This window comes from Aspergillus clavatus, genomic scaffold, assembly GCF_000002715.2.
Source record: "Aspergillus clavatus NRRL 1 1099423829802 genomic scaffold, whole genome shotgun sequence".
Taxonomy (NCBI): domain Eukaryota; kingdom Fungi; phylum Ascomycota; class Eurotiomycetes; order Eurotiales; family Aspergillaceae; genus Aspergillus; species Aspergillus clavatus.
In genome coordinates, this window is record NW_001517097.1 from 1,616,415 (window position 1) to 1,639,063 (window position 22,649).

Sequence of the window (22,649 nt, forward strand, 5' to 3'; positions counted from 1 at the left end):
AAGAGAAAAGAAAAATCAAATGCTTCCCACTCGTGACGCCAAAGAAGAGAAAAGGGCGTATAATCATACAGATGTACAACCTCGAAAGGGCATCTGGAAACTGTCATAACCTACTGTGACCAACCTAGATAATCTAAAAGTTGGACGCAGCGTTGACAGGCCCAGGGTTGTGGTACTGATCGAGAGTACTTCTGAATGGAGTGCCGCCAGCACCCGGGCTGGGAGCCTTCTCTCGCACACCACTGCCAACAGCGGTGCCGCTCATGAGATCGGCGGCGTCATCGTGGTCGGTCGCCTTTCTTCTGGCGTGGATTCTCCAGACCACCACAGCGATGGCACCGATCACAATAGCACCACCAACACCCACCACAACACCGATGATGATCTTCTTCTGCGATGAAGAGAGACCAGAGCCGGAGTCTTTGGAGGCCGAACCATTCAAGCTGGGAGAGTCGCTGGAGGAGCCACTCTTGGGAGTAGTCGTGGTGTAGGTGGTTGGAACTGGGGTTCCGTTGATGGTGCGGGTGGAAGTAATCGTCGTCACAACCTCGCTCTCACTCGCGGCGGTATTGGAGTTGCTGCTATCAGTGGGGGAGGTACCTTCGCTGGATTTGGTGGTGTCCGGCGTCGTATCCTTGGTAGAGCTTGTGGAAGATGCCGTTGGTGTAGTTTGAGGGTTGGTGGTGTCCTTGGACGTAGTGGACGAGGTGGTTTCCTCCGACTTCGTTGTGCCGGCGGGATCTGTCTTTGTCGGTCCCTGGGAGGTGGTAGATGAAGTAGTCTCGGTGGACTGGGATGACGAGGTTGTCGAGGTTGTCGAGGTCGTCGAGGTCGTTGAGGTCGTCGAGGTCGTGGTCGCTTGTGAGGCCGTGGGAATAGAGGCCGCCGAAGTCACGTCGGCGACGGAATCAGTGGCTCCCTGGCTCTGACCAGCCGTGACGGCCACGAGGGACAGAGAGTAGAGGAAAAACGAAAGGCTTGCGAATCGCATGATGGGCGAGAGAGAAGTGGACCGATACTGATGACTGAACGAGTTTTTTGGGGGGGGGGTGGAAAGGGTATTGGGAGTCTAAGCGGGCGAGAGTGTGATAGATGGATTCGAATCTCCCTGAGATAGATCGATGTGAACCTGACTGGTGAGATGTGTTGACGCGTTCCAAGTGCAGGCGCTTCAAATCCACCAGAGAAACACAGTGACGAAGGAGGGTTTAACGAACGACTAGAAATGGAGAGGAAGCACGATGTGCAGGAAGAGAGCGTAAGGAGGCGGGATAAAAGGGAACGGGGAGTGGAGGGAAACTCAGCACAGTAATAATATAATAATAATATTAATAATAATAATAACTCCGTACTTAGTTAGTAGTCCGTTACGGAGTAGAGAGAAAAGAAGAATAAATAAAAAAGAAACAAAACGGTGACAGTACTATGGATCGGAGGGAGGCGTGTCAGGGCCCCAATTCCATAGATTTCGGTCCTGTCGGGTACCATGTTTAGGTAGGTACCGTACAACCATGCCCAAAGGAGGCAAATTCAGAGACATTCCCCAGGGACCCAATACCAACGATTACCAAGATTACCGATGCCACCCACACCAGATGACGGACCCAAGGACTGACCGGCGCTAGTGCTGACGCTAAAAGCCCCCCATCCAATCACCATAGCAGTAGTGAGACAGGCTAGGCACAGTTACACCAATCAGCAGGTAGGAATCTTGATTAGCCCCGGGACTAGGGCGCCTGACCTTTGAATTTTTGTTTTGTCGATCTTTCTTTTTTTTAATTTCTTTTTTTTTTGGCATTGATCGCTTGGGACTCGCCGGCCACTAAAGGGACTAGAGGGACTAAAGGCACTCACTCTAACACTGGTAGTCGCTTTCCATTAATGTCACGCTCTGTTGGCCGTTGTTTCAGTGTGCTTCAGCCGCTGAATTGGTGCATCATTACTCATTCTGCATAAGTGCACATGCCACTGAAGGATCGGAGGACGATCCTTCTAATATTATTCTACAGGTTATGACTTATGAGATCTTTTCATAGAACTCATCTCACTTTGTAAAGCTTCATGTATGCCTCCACAAGCCCAGAATTGCACGGTGGATGAAAATGAAAATTCCATGTCGAAGGAGGAAACAGCAACAGTATAATTGCTCTCCACGTTGGTAATCAGATATTCGCTCTTCTCCGTAGGATTCCGTCGGCCAAAGTGCATCAAATTTCCGTTTAAGGCTCAGGGACAAGTGCCGGTCATGCCGAAAGTGCGCACACGAGTCTGCTATAGTGGAACGACCCAGACTATGCTTGTTGGGAAGTTTGGGGAGATATCGGGTCAGCAACGCACGCGACCTGGATAGTATCATAATGTGCTTCTGCGGGTTCATCAAGATAGAAGCAGCCTGCAAGATCTCGCATTCATGCAGGTACCTATCTCCCTCCTGTCACTCGTTCTGATCCGACATGAGACCTGTCAGCAACGTGGCTTTGCCCTTCGCTTGAAGCATATGTGCATCTGCTTACTTAAAATGAGTGATACCAAGCTTCTACTGGTGTAGTAAAATCGAGATCCATCAAACAAGTCATATTGTCTACCTGCGGTATGTATGCTTCGAAGCCAACGTTCCGACACACTGAAAATGGATGACTGGACAAAGCGGCTTGACGCAAAGGAATTTGTCTTCAGATAGAATGAGAGATACAGCCCACGGTAAAGGAAAAGCTGCAGCCCAATTGATATCCGATCAGAGCAAAGCTCATCAGTCTAGGTATTTCGTGGTTCATGAAGCAAGGGTAAGCTAGGTCATAGAAAAAACGATTGTTGGGTATCATTAAAATCATCAGAATACATCGTGCATCGACTTGGACGTCGGCGACTTTCGCGGTATAGGCGCTCAGAACTTGTTGGATGGTCTCCCTTTGAACTGATCTTTGATCTCTTCTCTGAAATACTCGAAGAATTGTTTCAAACCGGGACCTAAAGGAAGAGCTCGTCAGCGTGATTCTCCAGACCTGTCTGGCACCGTCTCACATACCATTTCTTTCTAATCGGGTACCTCCCATTTCTTCAGGAGGTATACCGTGTCTGATGTGTTGAACCTTCTGATGGACTCTGCCCACCATTCTGTGAAATGTCGGGCTGGCCAGCAGCTGTAAAACAATCAGTATCCAGGGTCATATCGCGGCATAGTGAGCAAGGCATACCCGTGCAGTTAGCCAAACCTATAAAAATTCAAAATGTCAGTCAGAGATCTTAGCTAGGGCAAAAGGAAACTTTCAGCACAGTAGCTGGCTAACTAGTTTGCTGCTCACCTCAAAGGTTCGGAGCCAGAATAGCTTGAACATATTGGAAACTGATAATTAATTGGTTAATTATAAAAAGCTTCACTTCAATAGATCATTTCATAGAATCCAAAATATGAGCAGTATCCATCCAACCCCCACGTGTGAATGATGGAGACCAGAAGACAAGGTGGAAGAAAGGGTGAACGTGTGGTGGCTCACAAAGAACTGAAGAAAACAGAATGGAGTGACTGTGAGGCTCTGCTGATTCCATGCAGCTTTAGTCTTTTGTGTGGCGCAGAATTGACAGTTCAACCACTCACAAAGCCGGGTTTCTGTTGATATTCTGTGCATTTCTAAGACTGTAAAATTGCTGACGATATCAAACTTTGCCCTTCTCCTGGCCAGACTGCTATACTTAGATATCTACGCAGTCCTGTTTTGTTGCTGGTATCGCATCTTGGTCCTCGTGTCATGTTGTAAGGCCTCCTTGATGGGGGGGAATGTCGCCTCTTCTTCTCCCTTATCCAGTTTCAGTTTCTTCAACTCTCACAGATCTATCTATATTTTTAGTTGATACCGTTTATCTATATCAGTGTCAGACTGAACTGACACTTACCAAATAACTAATCTACATTGTCATACACTCTGTGGCCCTTTTGATCTTCTTCCTGTACTTTAACTACACAGTATTTTCTATAAGCTTCACTGATCCATGAGTCCCTGACTCTCTCTAGAGCCTTTTACCACCAGTGCGGGGAGACGAGAAATATTCAGGTATCGTGAGGGGCGCTCAATTAATCTCCTATTTTTTTATATTTTTTTTATCTCAATTTTATCTTCATTTTTTTTTCTCCTGCAACTTATTGTCTTCAGTATCCAAGTCTTTATTCGATTGCGCGTCTCCTTCGGAACAACGGTATCTGCCACTTGTGCTGTTCCTCCTTCAACGTAGGAGAGAACTGGTTACGACAAAACTACTAAATATCCTTCAACAAACATACCCTCAAGAACGGTGGCCTCACGACAATTCCATCCCTCCCCTCGCTATTATCACTATACAAATCCTCGTCTCTTCCGTGGCATCAATCAGCAGCAGCGTGTTAACCTCGTGAGATCTGAAAATCTGGCCAGGCAAATCACATCGAGGGGCAGCTTCCACAGCTGTCCCGATCTGTCCACGCTACAGATATCATCCCTGCCACAACCCTCCAACCGCACGAGTGACGATCCACCGGACGGACTCATTGAGGGGCACCCTTACACTGCACCACCCTCTCGCTCCCCATCGCCAGACACTGCCAGTTTTCGCAGCGGTACTCGAAGGCTTGCCTCAACTCGAAAGCGGGTCTCGAAAAAGGCGCGCGGCGTCCTGGGTAAGGTTCGGGCCTTCCAGAGGATCGCTGCGGCCAAGATGGCGCATCCTACCATCAAGATCGATACGAGTGTCCAGGCGACCAAGCGCGCTTTACCAGAAGATAATGAGGGTGGCTTTGAGATTGTAGATGGTTCCGAGCTGGATAATCCTGGTCTGGACACCGGCGATACTGAGCTTGTGCCGCCGTTCCTCTGCCAAAATGTCATGGGTCAGTATGCGCCCGATCCGGAGATCCTGGTTTCTCATCCGCTACGCAACGAGTCGCGTTTCCATCGGTCTATTTCATGCCTGGCTAACGTTTGACGGTTCTCGATCTAGATATACATCAGAAATTCGAGGAACTGGAATGGCTACAACGGACGCGCATCTCGGAGGGGTCGATGTCAAATGACCCCGCGCACCGTTGGGCTCTGGAGGCGGACCCCGAGGTCAAGGCGAGAAACCGGTATCTGAACGTGCAAGCGTGGGCGAATTCGCGCATCCACCTCCGAGTGCCAGATGGCGAGTGCGATTTTATTAACGCCTCGCCAATCATCTTGAATGATTCGGTGTCGCAGGAGGAGAGGAGGTATATTGCCACACAGGTTCGTTGGATACTCTCCCGTCGCCATACTCAGCATGCTAAATGTGATACTCAAAAGGGCCCGAAAGTCGGACATCTCGCTCACTTCTGGCACATGGTGTTCCACGAGAGCCAGGATGTGGCCGTTATCGTCATGCTTACACAGACCGTCGAATCCGGACGGGAGAAATGTGCACAATACTTCCCGCTCGACCACGAACGCCCTTCCATGATCCTGCGACGGGATGAGAACGACCCCTACACACACGATGAAGCCCATGAAGAGGCGAATAACAGCGTCATGGGCGAGGTTACTCTCCTGGAAACGGACTTTGACGAAGAATCCCACTCCGAAGTGCGCAAGCTCCGACTCACATTGGGGAACGAATCCAAGATCGTCTGGCATTTCCTGTTCGCCGGCTGGGCCGATTATTCTAAGCCAGAAGGGGACGATCGCGAAGCGCTCCTCCATCTGATCAAGCTATCCGCGTCCAAGTGTTCCCCTGATAACCCGCGGATCGTGCATTGCAGCGCCGGTGTGGGCCGCACCGGCACGTTTATTGCGCTTGATCACCTTCTGCAGGAACTCGAATCGGGCGAGCTACAAAAGGTCAGCGATCGAGAGACAGACCCTGTCTTTGAGACGGTCAACCAGATGCGGGAGCAACGGATGATGATGGTCTACAACGAGATGCAACTCCAGTTCATCTACGAGGTGCTGCGCGAACAGATGGACATGAAGCTCGGGAAGACCACGAGCTACACCTCGCGCAAATCTGACGGGAGATCCTCCAAGATGGCCAAATTATCCAACAGCTCCGAATACCTGCCTTCGCACAAACCGGAGCTGGAGCCCATCGCTGACCAGCCACCGCGAAGGTGGTCCGGCTCGCTAGACAACCTCCGACCATGAATGAAGCACTCAACCTACCGACCGTCGTGGTTTGATTCGTATGGCCCGTATCATCAGGCTTTGAACATCCATAATTCCTATTCCCCGTACATATCCTTACTTGACTTCCCGTCACGGTACACCGCGCTTGTTTTACGTTGATGACCGACCATGAGTTCCTGACGTACAATTATTCTATCCATTACACGTTACGCATCGTCGCATACTTTACTAATTATCTTTGCACCCTTATTCTCGCTCGATCCATCTTGTCTTGATTCCCTCGTTGCAACGCCTTAGCATTAGAATCGGGTGTATCAAAAGTTCTGAACACGGACCTGAAGAAATTTATCCACCCGCATGGTTTTAGACAGTATCAACCCCATTTTTCCGCGGATTCCCTTACACAAATATACATGGACGTCCCATTCAGGAGTAGGACGAGAAGGTCACCCAAATTCAATGAAAGTATCATATTTCCCGTCAGATGAAGTCATTTTGTAAGTTCGTCCTATTTACACATAACGCCGAAAATGTCCAAACATGAGTTTCCCGGAAACCCGATGATAGGTATGGTATATAAGGCACGCAGAACACGGACGGATGCAATGTAAAACACAACGAAGCCTGAGAGAGTGTGAAAGACATGACCATGAGCGTCGTAAACAAGGCGTCCTGTCCAGCCCGAATCGCGTGAAGGGTGTATAAGAGACGAAGACGAACAAGCAGGGACAGACGCAACGGGCAATATTAATTGGTTTTCTCGATTATGAGGGTCGGATGAGAGCGGCGACGAGAGTCGTCTCGAGACCACACACGCACACGGAGAGAGAGAGAGAGAGAGAGAGAGAGAGAGAGGGAGAGAGGCGGGGAAAGGAATGGCGCTCAATCACTCCGCTTCTTCCCATCCACGCCCTCCCCAGTAGCCGGAGCAGCCGAACTCTTCGAGTCCTCCCTCCGCGTCGCCGCGTACTCGTCCGCACCCTCGTCCGCATCCCAGCTATCAACCGCATTCTCGTCCCAATTATCCACCTCCTGCTCGAGGGTCAGGACGCCGGATTCCTGGGGCCCCAGCCCGCGGTCCGAGCCGTTCAAGCCCATGCCGAGCTCGACGTCATCGTGGTGCTCGAGCTCGTGCTCGTCGCCCAGCGCGCCGAAGCGGGCCTTGCGCCGCCGCTCCAGCATCCGCCGGTGGTACCAGCTGCAGAGGCCGACGGCGCCCAGGCTGCCGATGAGGTTGGCGACGAGGTCGAAGGGGTCGAAGGCGCGGTCGTTGGGGAGGAGGCCCTGGATAATCTCCGAGCCGATGCCGAGGGCGAGCGTGCAGACGACGAGGGTGAGCTGGAGACAGCGGCGGCGGGTGGTGTCCAGGATCCAGTAGAAGACGAGGGAGAGGACGAAGAAGGTGACGAGGTGGAGGAATTTGTCGTTGGGCTGGAGGGTGGTTGGGATGGAGGGTGAGGCGCTGTGTGGGAGGAGGCCGATGTAGGCCGCGAGAATGAGGATGAAGACGAAGGCGCCTGTGAGGTTGTATTGGGTTGAAAGTGTTAGTATGTGTAGCAGTGTAGCAGTGTAGCAGATTGGACGGTTGGGTGCCTGGAGAGCCAGATCATGGGAGTTTTAAGCTTTGAACTCACCCGCGAAGGGATAGCGGATTCGCATTGTGGCGGTTTGAAGCCTCTGTGTTCGATTGAGTCCGTTGACAGAGACGAATTGCTTGTTTAAATGAGTGATTAATTGGGGGGATGAGAGGGTGAAATGGGTTGATTGTTAGGCTACGATTGGCAATGTTTCCGGGTGCGTCATGTGCTGCAACTGAATAGTTAGTAGTAGTAGCAGCAGTAGCAGCAGTTGTGTTGTTGGGAGAGGAGTGTAGAGAGAGCAGCCCTCAACGGTTGACAGCGAACGCAGACATTTGAAGCATCCATTCCCAGAATCTTATCATCTGAAGAATATCAGTCGCCTCAGAGGATATCACCGCATTGATGTGATTTAGACTCATTCCTGTTGATCTCTATTCGAACTGCGCGGTTGGTCTGAAACTGCGGCCGCCTTTCCGCCTTCACGCTCGACTTCACTTCGTCCGTTCGCGCAGAGAACCTCATACAAAAGCGTCCGTCTTCGCCATCAAATTTCAACCCCCGCGCCATCGATTTTGATCCGGGAATTATCTTCCTGTGACTATTCTCCCTTGGCTCTTTATCTCTATGTCTTTTTTTCCCGGACAAGACCCCCTGTATATCTCCTCCCGGACTCGCTCCTAAACGTGGAGAAACCGAGCCCCCTCGCCCGCCCCAGGACCGGGGTTTTGGAGCGAGCATGTCGCTCGGCCACCACCACACCTGGCTACCACCAGGACATCTCCGGCCTCCCGACGATCCCAATGATCTGCGATCTGTCAATGGCTACGCGAAATCTTTGTCCGGTTTCAAAACGCCGCAGATGCGCGCTTCTGCCGGCGCCGACGGCGCTCACGCGGGTAATTTGATATCGGAGTCTGACATGGCAGCCGAGGAGGACTCCCGCATTGCCGTCTTTCGGGACCTCTACAAGCGCAGTGAGGCGAAAATAAATGCCCTATTCGCGAAAAAACATGACGCGGAAAAAGAGGTCGCCGGCGCGGCTGCTGTCGCGGAGACGGAGCAACCCGACTCTCAGGACCACCGTGCCGCCGAGCCGGCGTCGCTCCCCGCTGCCCCCAAGAAACCGGCAAGGAAGCTGGACGACGATGATTATGACGAATACGACGACGATGACGAGGAGGACGAGGATGCGGAGGCGCCCACTCCGCCCAAGTCCAAGTCGTCCCTGCCGTCCCAAGATCTCCCGTCGCCGAAACACCGTCCGAGTATAGCATCGGTGGGTGCCGATAGCCTGAAGGAAGTCAAGAAGGAGACAATTGAGGAAATCCGAAAGAAACTGGAGGAGGACAAGAAAGCTACGGAAGAAGCCGCACGGCGCAGCTTTCACACCATGTTCTATACTCTAGAAAATGATAGGGATGCTATGCTGGATCAGCAGCGCTTGGAGGAGTCCGAGAGGCAAGTCGAAGCTGAGATGTCCGGCCAGGCCAACGCCGCTAGCAACACCGCGAATGCGAATGCGAATGGCTATGGCTCCTTGAGCAATGCCAACCTAGGCGCATCGAGTCTGACCCTGAAGAATTTGATCGCGAGAATCGACATGAAGCGGAACATGGTGCAAGCCTCAGATGCCGAGCTCCGAAGCTTAATGAGCGAAGTTCGCAAGAATCGGAGCAAGTGGGCTAGCGAGGACAAGATTGGCCAGGAGGAGCTCTACGAAGCTGCGGAGAAGGTTCTGAGCGAGCTCAAAGCCATGACTGAACATTCGTCTGCTTTCCTGACCCGCGTCAATAAGCGAGACGCACCGGACTATTATACTAGTAAGGATTACCATCCATTTGACCCGTATCTGTCGTACTAATCTCTACCTGCAGTCATCAAACATCCCATGGATTTGGGGACAATGACGAAGAAACTCAAAGCGCTCCAGTACAAGTCGAAACAGGAGTTTGTCGATGATATCAACCTGATTTGGTCCAACTGTTTCAAGTACAACACAAACCCAGAACACTTCTTGCGCAAGCATGCCATGTACATGAAGAAGGAGACTGAGAAACTGGTCCCTCTCATTCCTGAGATCGTCATCAGAGATCGCGCCGAAGTCGAGGCGGAGGAGCGCAGAATGCAACTCGCTGAACTTGACGGTGCGGAGGAGAGTGATGACGAGCCCATCATGTCGTCGAGAGGCAGAAAAGCGCCGGGGAAATCTGCTGCCAAAAAGGGTGCCGCTCCGGCTCGAAACACACCCAGCGGATCGGAACCTCCTGCTTCTCAACCCCCTGCGCCTGTACGGTCTGACTCGGATGTGGCAATGGATGGAGTTCCAAATGGGCTCGGAACGTCACCCCCAAGAACACAAACTCCTTCGGATCCAGCCGGTGCCACGGCGGGTGTACCTGCAAGCCACGCCGACTCCATGGAGATGGATACCTTGCCGACGCCGAGCTATGCACTGAGCGCTTTGAGTATACAGGGTGTGGAACTGGAAGACCCTGAATACAAAGTATGGAAGCAAGTCACGAAGAAAGACCGAGCGGTCATTGCTGCAGAGCGACATCGGCTTTTCAAAGGCGACAAGCTGAATTCCGAGGAGCCTGCCTTGCTAAGGACCAAAGCAGGGATGAGACGGTGGCTGAGAAATCAGAAAAAGAGCCAAGCAGAAGGCGATCAGGCCCGGGATGCGAATTCACAGGCTATGGAGTCTGATGCTGCTGGTGAGACCCTGGCAGAGGGTATCGAGGGTGACGAGGAGAAGGTCATTCCCGATTACTACGATGTCATGTCCGGCGTGCCCGATCTTCCTGAACAGTTGCTGTGGAGGGAAGATGCTGATGGCAATGTCGTCGATGCCTCAGAGGAATTCTTGAGGATTCTACCCAAAGCCCTTTTTGTGCAACCGGAGAGTAAACTCTCGAAAAAGATGGACGCGAACATGCGGCAGATGCAAGAAACCAGGAAAATCTGCTCTAAGATTGGAATTGTCAAGCAGATGCAACTCCAATCTCAGGTAAGCTTCAGTCGTCAGAATCATAACCTTCTATCTGCTAATATGGAATAGATGTATCAAAATCAATTTCAGAAATACAACCCGGAGCCTTTTGTCGAGCAAGATGTCGGTCCGCATGTCATGAATGACGAAGGACCTGTGGTTGCACCCTGGGTCTGCAAGGCGGCTCTTCAGCGCTCAGTTGCCAAGATCTTCTACCATACCGGATTTGAGGAGTATCAGCCATCCGCATTGGATGCGGTGACGGATATCGCTTCGGACTTTTTCCTGAAGATCGGCGAAACCATGAAATCCTACATGGAAGCTCCCAAGATCCCCCCTAAGGAGACCCCGGAAGTATCGTCCTCAAACTCGCAGTGGAAGCGAGCGTATACCGAGCCTGAGATCGTCCTGCACACCCTATCCTCGGTTGGAACTGACGTGGAATCCCTTGAGACTTATATCAAGGACGATGTCGAACGACTTGGAACGAAACTGGCGACTGCTCATGACCGTCTGCGGTCCTTGCTGTCTGAGCTTCTGAGACCGGCCCTCGCGGACGGTGGTGAAGATGGCTCTAAAGCATTCCAGGATGGAAGCGAACAGTTCATCGGCGGTGACTTTGCCGAGGATATCGACGAAGACTTCTTTGGTTTCAAGGAGCTGGGACTGGACCGCGAGTTTGGCCTGGCAACTCTCAGTGTTCCACTTCATCTCCTTCAGAACAGGATGTACAATGCCGCTCAGGCTCAGAATCCAAGGTAAGCTTGAATCTTCCGCGATACCCCATTTGAGGATAAATGCGCTAATCTCTTTCGCAGTGCTGCACAAGCCGTCACCCTTTTCCCACCTCCCCCTCCCTATTCGCGCATCACGACAGAGACAGTGTCATTGCAGATCGGGCTGGTGCAAGAATTCTTCCGCGTCAAGCTACAAGCCAGCAACAATGAGCCTCTGGTCGAAGACCTCGAGCTGCCGCCCAAGCAGAGGCCAATGGCCGCGCGACCTCGTCTTCCTGCCTCCGGCAAGATCCCTCCGCCTTCTGGTCCCCAGGGTCTTACTTCCAGTCCGCAGAAACGACCACTCCCGCCATCAGCCTCTAGCCAGGCGCCCGTGTCCAAGCCGTCCTTCTCCGAACCTAGCAAGAAAAAGCTCAAGAAGAACAGCGGCGTAGCCGGCATCCCTGGAGCCACCGGCGACGGCGACGAAGCCCCAGCTCTAGACGGCGCGCAGCCCTCGAACGCAGCTGTCCCAAGCTCAAAAGCCGGCGATGCCACCGCGGACGAGCAGTCCGGAGTGTCAACCGCCGAAGTAGGCAGCAGTACCAAGAACGGGCTGGACAGCTCTGCTGTGTCCGACGTTGTCGGCGGCAACAACAGTTCTACCAACCCCGCGGACGCCGAGCAAAGCAAGAGCAGCGGGAACGCCGCGGCCTTGACGAATGGGACGACAGGCGATGCGTCATGATATCTGGAGCTTTCTCTTTTTTTCTTCTTTCCCCCCCCCCCCCTTTCTCCCTTTTTCTCTGCGGATGGGACGGGGTCGTCTTGGAGAGGATTCATTGTGTTTACCTTTTTTCTCTCCGCGTACTGTAACTTTATCACCATCAACGGCCCTGTAGCTCGGCCTCTCATTCTCAACTGATGTTTTCTTACTCTCTTCGAACATATCATGCATCTAACACGTTTGTCTCCCGCTGCCTGGCGCCTTGTATGCCAATGTAGAAACGGTCGTCAAGCAACATCCAAAACACGGGGGACATGGTCTCGTCATCACCAACTCAGGGATCTTCGCAGCTGCGCCAATCCCCCCTAGTAGGCTTCTTTACTTCTATCTCTACGTGCTCTGTACGTCGAATGCCGCGTGAAACGCTGCAACTACAACAAACAACCACGGGTATCCTCATCCTTCCTTAAAGATCATTGCGTTCCTTCCACTCTGAATGCGAAACATGAACCTCTAATGATGCGTAGGACCTTCCTACCCCTTCCGACTGGTCTTCTCTTTCCTTGTCTAGTCACTATGGGATTTTTGGACATCATCGCTTACTTGGTATGACCGGGGATCGTATTTTTATGGGTTCTTCATGGTGATGAGCTTCCGTACAACATAGAATGCGGATAGTTAGCACGCTCATGGTTGAGTATGCCACAAATTTTAGCTGTAGGGAGGAAGACAACTTATATAGGCGACTACCCCGACTCCAAGTGTCTATGGCCTGATCAAAGCAAATTGCTGGATTCAATAGATTCGGCACGGTAGCTACATGTATGCCAGTCATTACAGTCTGCTTCCTGTAAGACTATCATTTTACTACGATGGGGACTCAAGGTCAATACGCCTGGAAACCTTCTCTGAGGACTGCTTGGGTATGTAGAAAATTCTGAATAGTGTACTGCAGCCTACACATGCTATCAAATGACGATGAAGACAATTCCAGTAAAATTGCTATGATATTATGCCTAAGGTACAAATCGCGTATTCTGGTCTGCAACTGCCGTTCTGTCAGATCCATCCGTCTCGCCAGAGCCAGTCAGTCCCGACTGGTTAAACAGCTATCGCCAACCTGAATCAACCTCCATGGCTGGAAACCCTGCGAAAACAAGAGACTAAAGAATGAATAGTAGTAATCAGTAAAGCTAAAGAAACTTGCCAGATGTAATGGGCGCGAGTCGTATAATCGCAGAGAGACCGGCGGGGTGATCTTCAAATGTACCACATGCCGAATGGCAATCTGTTGGAAGTTCCATGAATTGGCAACAGACGCGGGTCAACAGGACGATTCTTCGGCTTTGGGTTGGTCATTTTGACCTCTGGGCCGCTCTGAGGGCCAGAGCTAGCAGGCACATCCTCATGATGACGCGCACGAGCAGCGATCAAGTGAGCATAGTAAACCGCGGGGACTATAATCGTAACAAGTTAGCAAAGCGAGTCTTCTGCAAGCATAGTGGGCCAAGAACTTACACAAAGACACCGAGGTGGTCGAGCGCATGTACTGGTAGCAGTGATCGTAGATCATGTTTTCCAGTTCCTGGGCCTTGTGGCCAATCTGGTCGAGGATCACATGATAGTGCACTGGACGCGCAGTGCCCTGGAGTGCAATATGAGAGTAGAGAAGGAAGTCCCAGTCGTGAGGACTAGTCACGTCGCGGGTGATCAAGGTGCCTGGCAGGGGGTTGTTGTTGCGATCTGCAGAATTGCGATCACCTGGACGAGGGAAGGCCCTCAGGTGGTGACGCTTGTTTGCAATGACAACAGTAAATTTTCCTTTCCATTGATCCTGAGTCAGCTTCATGAAGATACCCTTCATATCGAAAACCTCCTGTTGGAGGACCTGCTCGAACTGCCCGGTGGACACTCCATCTCGGAAGTAATAGACATTATCCGGGGCCCTGCCCTCTCCAACAGTGGCCATCCATTCCCGAATCATTGGAGTGAGGATGACTTCGATGTTAGAACTTGCGATAATCTCATTGCGGTCTCCGTTTGCCTCGCAAGCTCCCCAGTAGCGGCCACCGAAAGTGTCCATGCAGACGGACATTGCCGCCATCGATGGCGACCAAACACCCAAGGGAGAGTGAGTCACATCGGCGCCGATTATCATTGAACGGGGGCGAAGGGAGGCTTCAGTGATCTTGGGCATTGCACGGGCCGTTGTACCACCTAGCTTGGCGTTGACCTTCATGAGGACATTTGACGCATATTGGGGATTCATTTTAATGACATGGCCAGATTGCAAGACTTGAGAGGGCACACCCCAGCGGCAGTCACACGATTTCTTGATGCGAGTGTATGTGAATGAATTCTTGTCGGGAACAATGATCAGCAAAAGTTGAGGGTCCTTTTGGAAACTCTGGCCGGTGGAATTGTACAATCGTTTGATGGCATCACCAATATCCTCCTTAAGTTCAACAACGAGAGGGCGCTTGTTAACAACGCCTCCATGACCGGCGTAAGTTTTCATGAGCAAGTCACAAAACAGCTCAACCTGGGTACGGTTGATGGCATTTCGTTTGCCGGGGAAAAAGCCGACGCCCCAGGCATCTAACGGCCGCTTGTTCGGTTGGTAGAACTTCTTGCCTCGAAGATCCCAGCGGCCACTGGTACCAGGTGCGTGGCGCTGGTTTCCACCAAACTGAATGTCGGGGCTGGGAAGCAAGCGAGCCTTGGTCCGGATCATGTTGCTATCAATTGCCAGTCCAAAGCTCTTGAGAACAGGATCGCCGGCGTGGTTGAGCATCTCTTTGGATTTATGGATGGACTTGAGACGGTCAACAGGACGAGAAGCAGCGTACTTGATCATGTTCGAAGTCTGATATTCGTTCAACTTCCATGGGTATCTGTGAAGACCGTGAATCGTCAAGAATTCCATCGGATAGACAACGCCCTTCTTGGTCATCTCCACCATGGGCAGCTCCCAATAGTTTAACGTCAGGTTGTACTTGCGCTGGAAGTAGGTTTCCACGCTGATGCGATCGGTCTTGCCGGTGACTTTGTCTTTGATATCGATCATATACTGGCGCGCATTGCCGTTAACCAATCCCTTCACCACGAAGTCTACCCCAAGACAGGGGCAGCCACGATAGTGTGGCTGGACCTGAAGTTTCTTTAGACGGCGATGGACCTCATAGAAGGCGTTAGATTCAGTGACTCCGCCATGCCCGTCAGGAACAGGCTTCAGGAGGTGCATGAGATGCTGATGGTCTCGGCAATCAAGAATTGCCATAGCGGCACCCAGAAAAGAGGTTCTTGCCCAGAAGCAAGAGTTTGAAACGTCAACGTTCACGATAAGACCGCGGCCCTAATTCTTCGATCAATAGAGAATTCGCAGAATGCGCACAGATGAGACAGGGTGGGCTTACCAGAGCAGGACGGATCGCTTGGTAAACACCTTTGAAAGCCAGGACTCCGTTTCCGAGATCTTGATTCTCACCATTGGAGTCGAAAAAAGAACGTTTGATAGCCAAAAATTTGCCACTCGGGTGTTCTCGAAGGACATGATCAAGGAAACCTGTGGCTGTCAGTCATGATTCAATAGGGCCCAGACGGCAGATGGACTTACTCATAGCCTCCAAAACTGCCTCAGACATTGAAGTGCGTCCCGTGAGCCAAGCATTGAGCACAGCGAGATTGACGGTCTTGGTAGGACGGACCACCAAACGAAAGGTGTTGGGAGTTTTGCCTGCTGGACGACCCTGTTCGGCGTCAAGATCGACCACCACGTTGAGTTCTTTGGGGTAGTTGTTCATCGACCTGATAAAGATTCATCAGTTGTTGTCCCAAGCATAGCTGTAAGTCAACGCATACCAGGCCAGCTTCTGACCATCGAAGATGATCTGCTTGAGCGCCGCCTTTCGAGCATTGCAATTCCACACCTTCTTGATCACAACGTTTTTCTCAGCGCCATTTCCAATTTGGACCTGACATCCGTTTAGCGAGATGTTCATGACGACAACTGTATCCAGAGTTCTCAGTCAGAACAAGAGGGAAGAACTTACATCGTACTGGTAGACTGTACGAGTGGGGAACTTGGTAATTGGGTAGGCGTTCATGAGAACTTCGATCTCCTTGCCAGTGGCATTGTGGTTTGGACGAGCGACGGTGGTAACGGGAACAGAGTACTTCATAGTCTCGTCAGTAGTGCGGACACGAAGGTGGCGGAAGCCATCCTTAAGCTGGTTGATCATCTCTGCTTCCTCCATGATGAAGATGAGATTGAGTTGAAGTAGAGATAGATATGAGAAGGGTGGCCGCAAGTGTCCAGTAGGAATCGAAAGACAAAAGAAGAAGATATTCGCATGGGTATGAGAAGGAAAGGAGGTTGAAGAAATGGGGAGGAGAAGGGGGTTTATATATCACGGTGATAAACATGAAGGGAATCAGATGAATCTGGAAATGTGTATTGTAAAAAAAGAATTGAATGTATGCCGGCTTGCTACATCAATGGAAAGCCCGTAGCCGGTGAATTTGGGCAATGTATGCGGCCGTTTGATGGGCCGGGGAAGTGAATGATCATGGGCACGAGTGTTGGAAGACAATGAAGGGAGAATGGTCAACAAGGCAGACAGATAGTTGAAACAGGGAGAGTGAATAGAAGAGAGAGAGAGTACCAGTGAATAAGAAAAGGAGAATCGGGCAATTGAAGGACAGCAACAATAGGCAATATCTCACTTCCTCCAACAGACAACACAATTGTTCCTCAGCGAAAGCCTTGGAAGGCACTAACACAGCTCGGTGGACAGAATCTTTCTACAAGATTCCTAAACCAAAGGTTAACTTACTAAATGGTTTATTTGAAAAGCTCCCATGGGCAAGTCTATGTTGCGACACATGTCCGTTACGAGCCTTGGGCGATCCAAAGCTGGATCTGCAAGCCTCGGAGTGGCCATCTTTTCCAGTGCGTGTTGTGGTATGTTCAGGGATGAAGCGATTGCTTTTCTGTTCGTTGGGCCTTCGTTAGACTGACTCGAATGCAGGCACAGGGTCATGAAATATTAAGACGAAGAAAAGCACATCAAGAAAGAATGAGATATCGCAAGAGATGGCAAGTCATGCAGGTCAAGGAGCTCGACCAGATGGGCGCAACGAAGAGGAAGAGTAGATTTCCAGATTTCTTGCCCGAAGAGGGATTGATGGGAGTATTGTGCGTCGATACAAGAAGGCGTGTTCGGTGCAAATGGCTCATGTACGGGGTTGTGTCCATGGGAATTACTCACCTTGGGGATTTGGATCGACAACGAAAGCTCCAGAATCGATGAACGACTCGAGCGTTTGAGGAGGGGGAAATGAACAGGGCAGGTTGGATTGCTATGGAGACGAAACTTGAGTTCGAGTTTGTCGTAAATGACAACCTTGGTAGTGCGAGGAGATTGGAGATAGGGAAAAGGAAGATGGAGGAATATGAAGGAGAATAGGGAGATGCAGACAGGAGTCTGTAGAGGAAGACGGGGAGGAGCAGGAGGAAACAGGAGGAAACAGGAGGAAGCAGGAGGAAGCAGGGCAGCAGGAAGAAAGAAGGCAAGAGAAAAGGAGCAAGGCAACAAGGCAGGAAGACGAGAGGGGGAGATGGTAGGAGAGGTGTATGGAAGAAGGAAGGAGGGAGAGAGCAGGGAAGATGCTTAAATAGGCCGGAGATGGAGGCTAAAACGTAGTTATCCTTAGCCTACTCTCAGCGAGATGAAGTTCAAGTGAGAGATGCAGAAAGGCAAGAGAGAAAGAGAGAGAGAGAGAGAGAGATGGGTAGGGGATAAGGGAAGGATGATGTTGAAGGTGAGAGCAGAGAGAGAAGAGCAGACAGGTATCCCTTCAGATTTGACGCGTCTGGATAGTACTCAGGGAAGAAACTAGGCGTGTTTGTTATGGTTGAGTGCAGGTAGATGTGTGGTCGCCAAGAGTAACAGCAGGCAGGCAGAGGTGGTAATGAAGTTATTGATAGTGAGAGCTTGGTGAGATAGTATTCGATCAGAAGCTGGGCAGAAGGAGAATGGAAGGTGAGAAGAGAGGATCCAAGAAGGATTTAAGAGAGAAAGGCACTGTCAGAAGGAACAAAAAAAAACATTGAGACTGCCTCTTTGCCTGATAGATAGCGTAGTTTGTTCAGAAGATCCCAACTCAACCCTGTCTGGTCTCCTTAATGAAGCCGGTTTCAGGATATCCTCAGTTCCTTGGAGTTTCTTTGATCACTCTCTCCGGTGTCAGATGTCTCATCCTACCTAGGCATCATGCTTTACTACTCCTCTCGTATGGGGTTCACTTCAGTAGAACTTCTCCTTGATATCTGTTAAAAACCAAGGCTGTACTCCGGATGAAAGGGCCACTGCACTTACTTGGAGAGACAGAAGCTTGAGAGTGTTAGAGACTTGACAGAAGAGACAGAGCAATAGCGACCACTCCGTAAGCAGTCCGACAATTGAGGAACATTAAGAGTAGAAGACGTCGCCATGTACTGGTGAATGGCACATATCGCATTCAAAGATACAGTAATGGAACAAAGATTGGTCCTAGGAACACCAGTCGTTCAAGGCTTGGAAGTAGAACAGTGTAATGAGCATTATTTAATAGTATTGATCAGATAAAAATAAACTGCACCTAGCCTCGCAGTACCGAGGATGCATTGTGAGATCGTTCATGCAAGCGGAAAAAAGAAAAAAAAGAGTTGAATGACCATCAAGGAGTTCCATCTTTTTTCATGACGAGTTAGTATACCATGCCTCCAACAACTGTACAATCCGGCTCCAAGAATGAACGATGCAAGCAGCCAAGGGAAAGGCATCAAAAAGACCCGGTGTTGATAATTGGCCCAGCCGCCATAGAAAAGAAGAAGGGGGAAGGTGTTCACGAGATGAGGCTAGAGCATCATGTCCTAGACGCGAACCAGATGCAAGGCAAGTTCAGTCGGGAAAAAGTTGCAGAAAAGAAACGCGCTTGCATGGATGACAAGGTTCATTTATTGTGATTAGGGTTAGACGTATCCGAGGCATTTCCGGCTCGGAGTTGTGACATTCATGGTCGAGATCACGACCGGTACATGCCTACAAGGAAGAAGATTAGCCACCTGTATAGAGGCCAGGTTTATTAGGAGGGACCATGACTTACCGGAAAAGTTTCCAAGTCCCCGAGCGGATTGTGGGAGAGGAATCTGGGAGATGGAACTTGGCATATCTATCCTTCGAATCAAATCAACTAGCTTCTCGGGAGAGAATTTCCCGGCAGTGTATGCAGAAGCCGGGGGGATAATGCTGAGAAGATGTACGATATCGCGAGGTAACGGAGCCGGTGAACCCTGAGGCCTATACTGGGATGAAGCTTGAGCACTTCCGAGTTGAGACCGCTTCTGCTGATCCAACTGGCGCCGCTGGGTAGTCTTCAGGGGTGATTCCGCTCGCACGAACTTGCGAGGCCGACTATAATCGTCGTCGAAGTCCTCTAAGGGTCGCTTCGGCGAGTCTGTGACAGAACCTGGATATCTCGGGGTGGGGGTTCCATGACGAGAAACGGGCTGTTCAGTTGTAGGAAATGCCATTTTCGGCCGCGCTTGAGACGGCGAAATGATGGGTCGCACAGTGGTGGGATCGAATGCGGGAGTTGAGTATCGGTGTGCGAATTGTTCCAGGGCAGGATCCTCCGGGAACAGCTCACGCATTCGATTCTCAAGATTGACCACCTGGACCAAATCACCGTATCGCGATTCGTATTCATGGAGGAAAGCGAAGATTGGCTTAGTCTTATGGGCGTTTTCGGGATTCGATGCCAGCTTTCGCACCGTCATCTCGAAGACGGCTCTTGCGTCTAGGGCAGAGATTAGCAGCGTCAACGGATCGAGATATCAGAGAGCAACTTACTAATCACATCATTGATATCTATCAAATGTTTCAAGTACTCAAGTGCGATATTTTCATCCTCTGGAAATAGCTTGGCACCACGCTCAAAGATCTTCGTGGCTGCTGGATCCTTGTAGCAATGGTACTCGATGAGGGCACTAGCAATGTAGACATCGCTCGTGATGCGGCCTCTCTTCCGCGCATCCGCAAATATTTGTCTTGAGCCCGGAGTCTCTCCGGGCTTACCCTTACCCTGGATGCGGCGCATGGCCCGCATTAGCGCGATCCAGGCAAAAGAGATTGTCTTCGAGAGTATGCCAATTTGTATGGCGTGTGCTTTCCGAACTGCATCGATTTGCGCATTCTTGACAGATTCTCTTGCCTTCGCCTCGCTTTGGTCGTCCTCGTCGTCCTCGGTCTTGGCCGATGGCTTCTCATCATTCATATTCGCGAATGTTTCCTCAAGACGCGCGACGTCTTGGGACTCCCTGGTGCGTGCCTTGGCGATCAAGTCGTAAAGCGCATCGAGGAGCTTGTCGTAAGGTTCTCGAACCTTAGCACCTCGTTTGATGGAATCTTGCTCGGACTCTGATGTTATTTCCAGTCTGTCAGCACGCTTAAAGGCAAGCAGACAGCTTTCGGGATTCGCTTCCATCCCCTGTTTCAAGAACTCGTTCCCTTCATTCTCCATATCATTCAAGAAGCAAAACTCGGCCGCATCGTACCACATCTCGGGCAAGAATCTCAATGCCATGAGGGCTTGTTTATAGACATAGACCACGCGGCTCTTGAAAGCGGCCGGGTCTTCTTCTTTCAGCACCAGTGGGTCTCCCCTTTCCCACTTGATCCAGCGTTTCCAGATGTCGACTTGCTGCGTGTATTCAATATCACCTTCGGAACCCGGCACAGGAGGCAACCTCGGCAGCGTAGTGCGGTTGAGATCTCTTGTAATATTTTGCAGTTCAGTATAAGAGCTACGAGCGGTCATATACGCTGGCGACTGCTCTTGCAGAAATTTCCGGCCCTGTGATCATCAGATGGTTACGATGTGTGGCGCTTTACATATGAGAACAGTGATGGACCTACCGTGAGTTTGTTCAGACCCATCTCGAACTGGTCGTATTCTTTCCATAAAGTATTAACGGCCTGGGTAGGGACACAGATGGCTTTTTGATAAGCCTTTCGCAGAAGATCCATCTTCTGCTGGTCCTGCCAACCAGAGCCGCCAACATTACCTGGGCCTGTCTTGACGAACTGGACGTAATCGGTCCAAATCGACCCCGAATCCTTATCAACACCCACGTGCTGGAGCGCCAGATCATATGCGGACGAGATGATTCTCCTTGCTTGTCCAGTAGTGTCCGTTGTCAGGGGGTTACGCCGACGAACGTAGTCCAAGTACACTGACCATAGCTGGACATCGGGAATGGTGAGAAGGGTGCGATTGAATATTTGCTCAAGCCGATACAGGTCATTGATCTCCGATTCCATCTTCGCGTAAGCAACCCATTCTTCGGCCTGGTTGGTATTGGTCAGCTATCATCATGCTCTAAGGAACGCAGACATTGGGCATGACTTACGGAGAAGGGAAAGACTTTCAGAAACCGTTCGAAAACGTCGCGAGCACCGTCAATCCTGTTGCGATTTCTGTGCTCATTGATCAACTCCAGCCAGGCTGGAATATCACCGCGAGGATCTTCCTGAATTCGGTCTTCCAGTATCCCGACCCGGTCGTGGGGCAAGCGGCCCTTGGAGGTCGAGTGTGATCCTGGCGCAGGGGTAGCCGCTGCGCTATCCTGCGCAGTCTCAGACTGTAAAGCTTGTGAGTTGTACATATTCTGTCCAGGAGCAATGACCACGTCACTTTGGGGAGCGGCAGCAGCAGCAGGGGGAGAGTAGGAGTTATGGGGGGCATTGTTCAAGCTGGCAGGTTGCTGCACAGCGTCATCCAATGATACATCAGGGGTAGAAGAAGCTTCATTTTCATTTCCTGAGACGGACTGCTGAGGCACACTCGTAGAAACAGCATTCATCTCCTCAACGCCAAGTACAGCCGGTGGCTCATAATCTGCATCACCCGCATCATCCTCTTCCTCTTCCTCGTCCTCGTCCTCAACCACAAATCCCCCTATTGTTCTGGTCTTCGGCTGCACAGCAGTACCTGATGTAGGCACCGATGTGGAATTCCGAGACTCAGCTCGTGAAGGTGTTTCTGAAGGGAAGGAAGTACCAGCAGGCTGGTCAGGCTCATTGTCTGGTGCAGCAGAACTCTGTTCAGAGGGCTGGGGATCTGGAGAAGCATTGGAAGGAACATTTTCACTTTGCTTTGATTCTGTCAAAGAGGAAAAATCTTGATCTTGGAGTGTTTTTGAAGGATCATAATCATCTGAATCTGAACTATCTGCACCATGCTCCTCACCAGCCTTATAGTCAACAGAATCTGTATTCATTGCTTGAGCCTGAAAAAAGGCCATCTCAGCATCTTCTTCAGCCATAACAGTGTATGAAGATCTCAAAAGTGACACACAGGCGCTGCAAACGAACGATCTGGTCGAGCAATGTCCGATCAGCAAGTTGACTCGAAAAGATCTGCAATATTCGCCGACCTGCAGCAAAGGAAAGATTTTTTTACCCCCTAACTGTCACTCAAGTAGAA

The 22,649-nt window shown here is 50.8% G+C and overlaps 6 protein-coding genes across 6 annotated transcripts, besides 11 other annotated features; 2 read left to right on the plus strand and 4 right to left on the minus strand.

Moving 5' to 3' along the window:
* Positions 1 to 14: part of a microsatellite that runs on past the window's edge.
* Positions 15 to 133: 119 nt separating this feature from the next.
* Positions 134 to 991, minus strand: midA (putative cell wall protein; the record flags this gene model as incomplete). The annotated part of the gene is made up of 1 exon (XM_001271099.1): positions 134 to 991. The coding sequence occupies one exon, from the start codon at positions 989 to 991 to the stop codon at positions 134 to 136; it is 858 nt and encodes a 285-aa protein (XP_001271100.1).
* Positions 800 to 852: a microsatellite.
* Positions 992 to 1,309: 318 nt separating the features above from the next.
* Positions 1,310 to 1,343: a microsatellite.
* Positions 1,310 to 1,344: a microsatellite.
* Positions 1,345 to 4,686: 3,342 nt separating this feature from the next.
* Positions 4,687 to 6,125, plus strand: ptpB (tyrosine protein phosphatase PTP1; the record flags this gene model as incomplete). Its single annotated transcript, XM_001271100.1, has 3 exons — positions 4,687 to 4,858; positions 4,969 to 5,234; positions 5,292 to 6,125. The coding sequence occupies 3 exons, from the start codon at positions 4,687 to 4,689 to the stop codon at positions 6,123 to 6,125; spliced, it is 1,272 nt and encodes a 423-aa protein (XP_001271101.1).
* Positions 6,126 to 6,929: 804 nt separating this feature from the next.
* Positions 6,930 to 6,969: a microsatellite.
* Positions 6,930 to 6,970: a microsatellite.
* Positions 6,971 to 6,989: 19 nt separating this feature from the next.
* ACLA_038910 (VanZ family protein) lies at positions 6,990 to 7,766 on the minus strand (the record flags this gene model as incomplete). The annotated part of the gene is made up of 2 exons (XM_001271101.1): positions 6,990 to 7,624; positions 7,742 to 7,766. The coding sequence occupies 2 exons, from the start codon at positions 7,764 to 7,766 to the stop codon at positions 6,990 to 6,992; spliced, it is 660 nt and encodes a 219-aa protein (XP_001271102.1).
* Positions 7,533 to 7,563: a microsatellite.
* Positions 7,659 to 7,682: a microsatellite.
* A 657-nt stretch (positions 7,767 to 8,423) lies between the features above and the next one.
* On the plus strand, positions 8,424 to 12,140 carry ACLA_038920 (SAGA histone acetyltransferase complex subunit SPT7; the record flags this gene model as incomplete). The annotated part of the gene is made up of 4 exons (XM_001271102.1): positions 8,424 to 9,507; positions 9,562 to 10,694; positions 10,746 to 11,434; positions 11,495 to 12,140. The coding sequence occupies 4 exons, from the start codon at positions 8,424 to 8,426 to the stop codon at positions 12,138 to 12,140; spliced, it is 3,552 nt and encodes a 1,183-aa protein (XP_001271103.1).
* Positions 8,826 to 8,877: a microsatellite.
* Positions 12,141 to 13,379: 1,239 nt separating the features above from the next.
* ACLA_038930 (putative eukaryotic translation initiation factor eIF-2C4) lies at positions 13,380 to 16,375 on the minus strand (the record flags this gene model as incomplete). Its single annotated transcript, XM_001271103.1, has 6 exons — positions 13,380 to 13,576; positions 13,638 to 15,474; positions 15,536 to 15,684; positions 15,736 to 15,926; positions 15,981 to 16,093; positions 16,172 to 16,375. The coding sequence occupies 6 exons, from the start codon at positions 16,373 to 16,375 to the stop codon at positions 13,380 to 13,382; spliced, it is 2,691 nt and encodes an 896-aa protein (XP_001271104.1).
* Positions 16,376 to 17,628: 1,253 nt separating this feature from the next.
* Positions 17,629 to 17,671: a microsatellite.
* Positions 17,672 to 17,880: 209 nt separating this feature from the next.
* Positions 17,881 to 17,909: a microsatellite.
* A 1,225-nt stretch (positions 17,910 to 19,134) lies between these two features.
* rna14 (cleavage polyadenylation factor subunit RNA14) lies at positions 19,135 to 22,488 on the minus strand (the record flags this gene model as incomplete). The annotated part of the gene is made up of 4 exons (XM_001271104.1): positions 19,135 to 19,961; positions 20,015 to 21,017; positions 21,080 to 21,511; positions 21,574 to 22,488. 4 exons carry the CDS (start codon positions 22,486 to 22,488, stop codon positions 19,135 to 19,137), a joined length of 3,177 nt encoding a protein of 1,058 aa, XP_001271105.1.
* Positions 22,489 to 22,649: the final 161 nt, after the last annotated feature.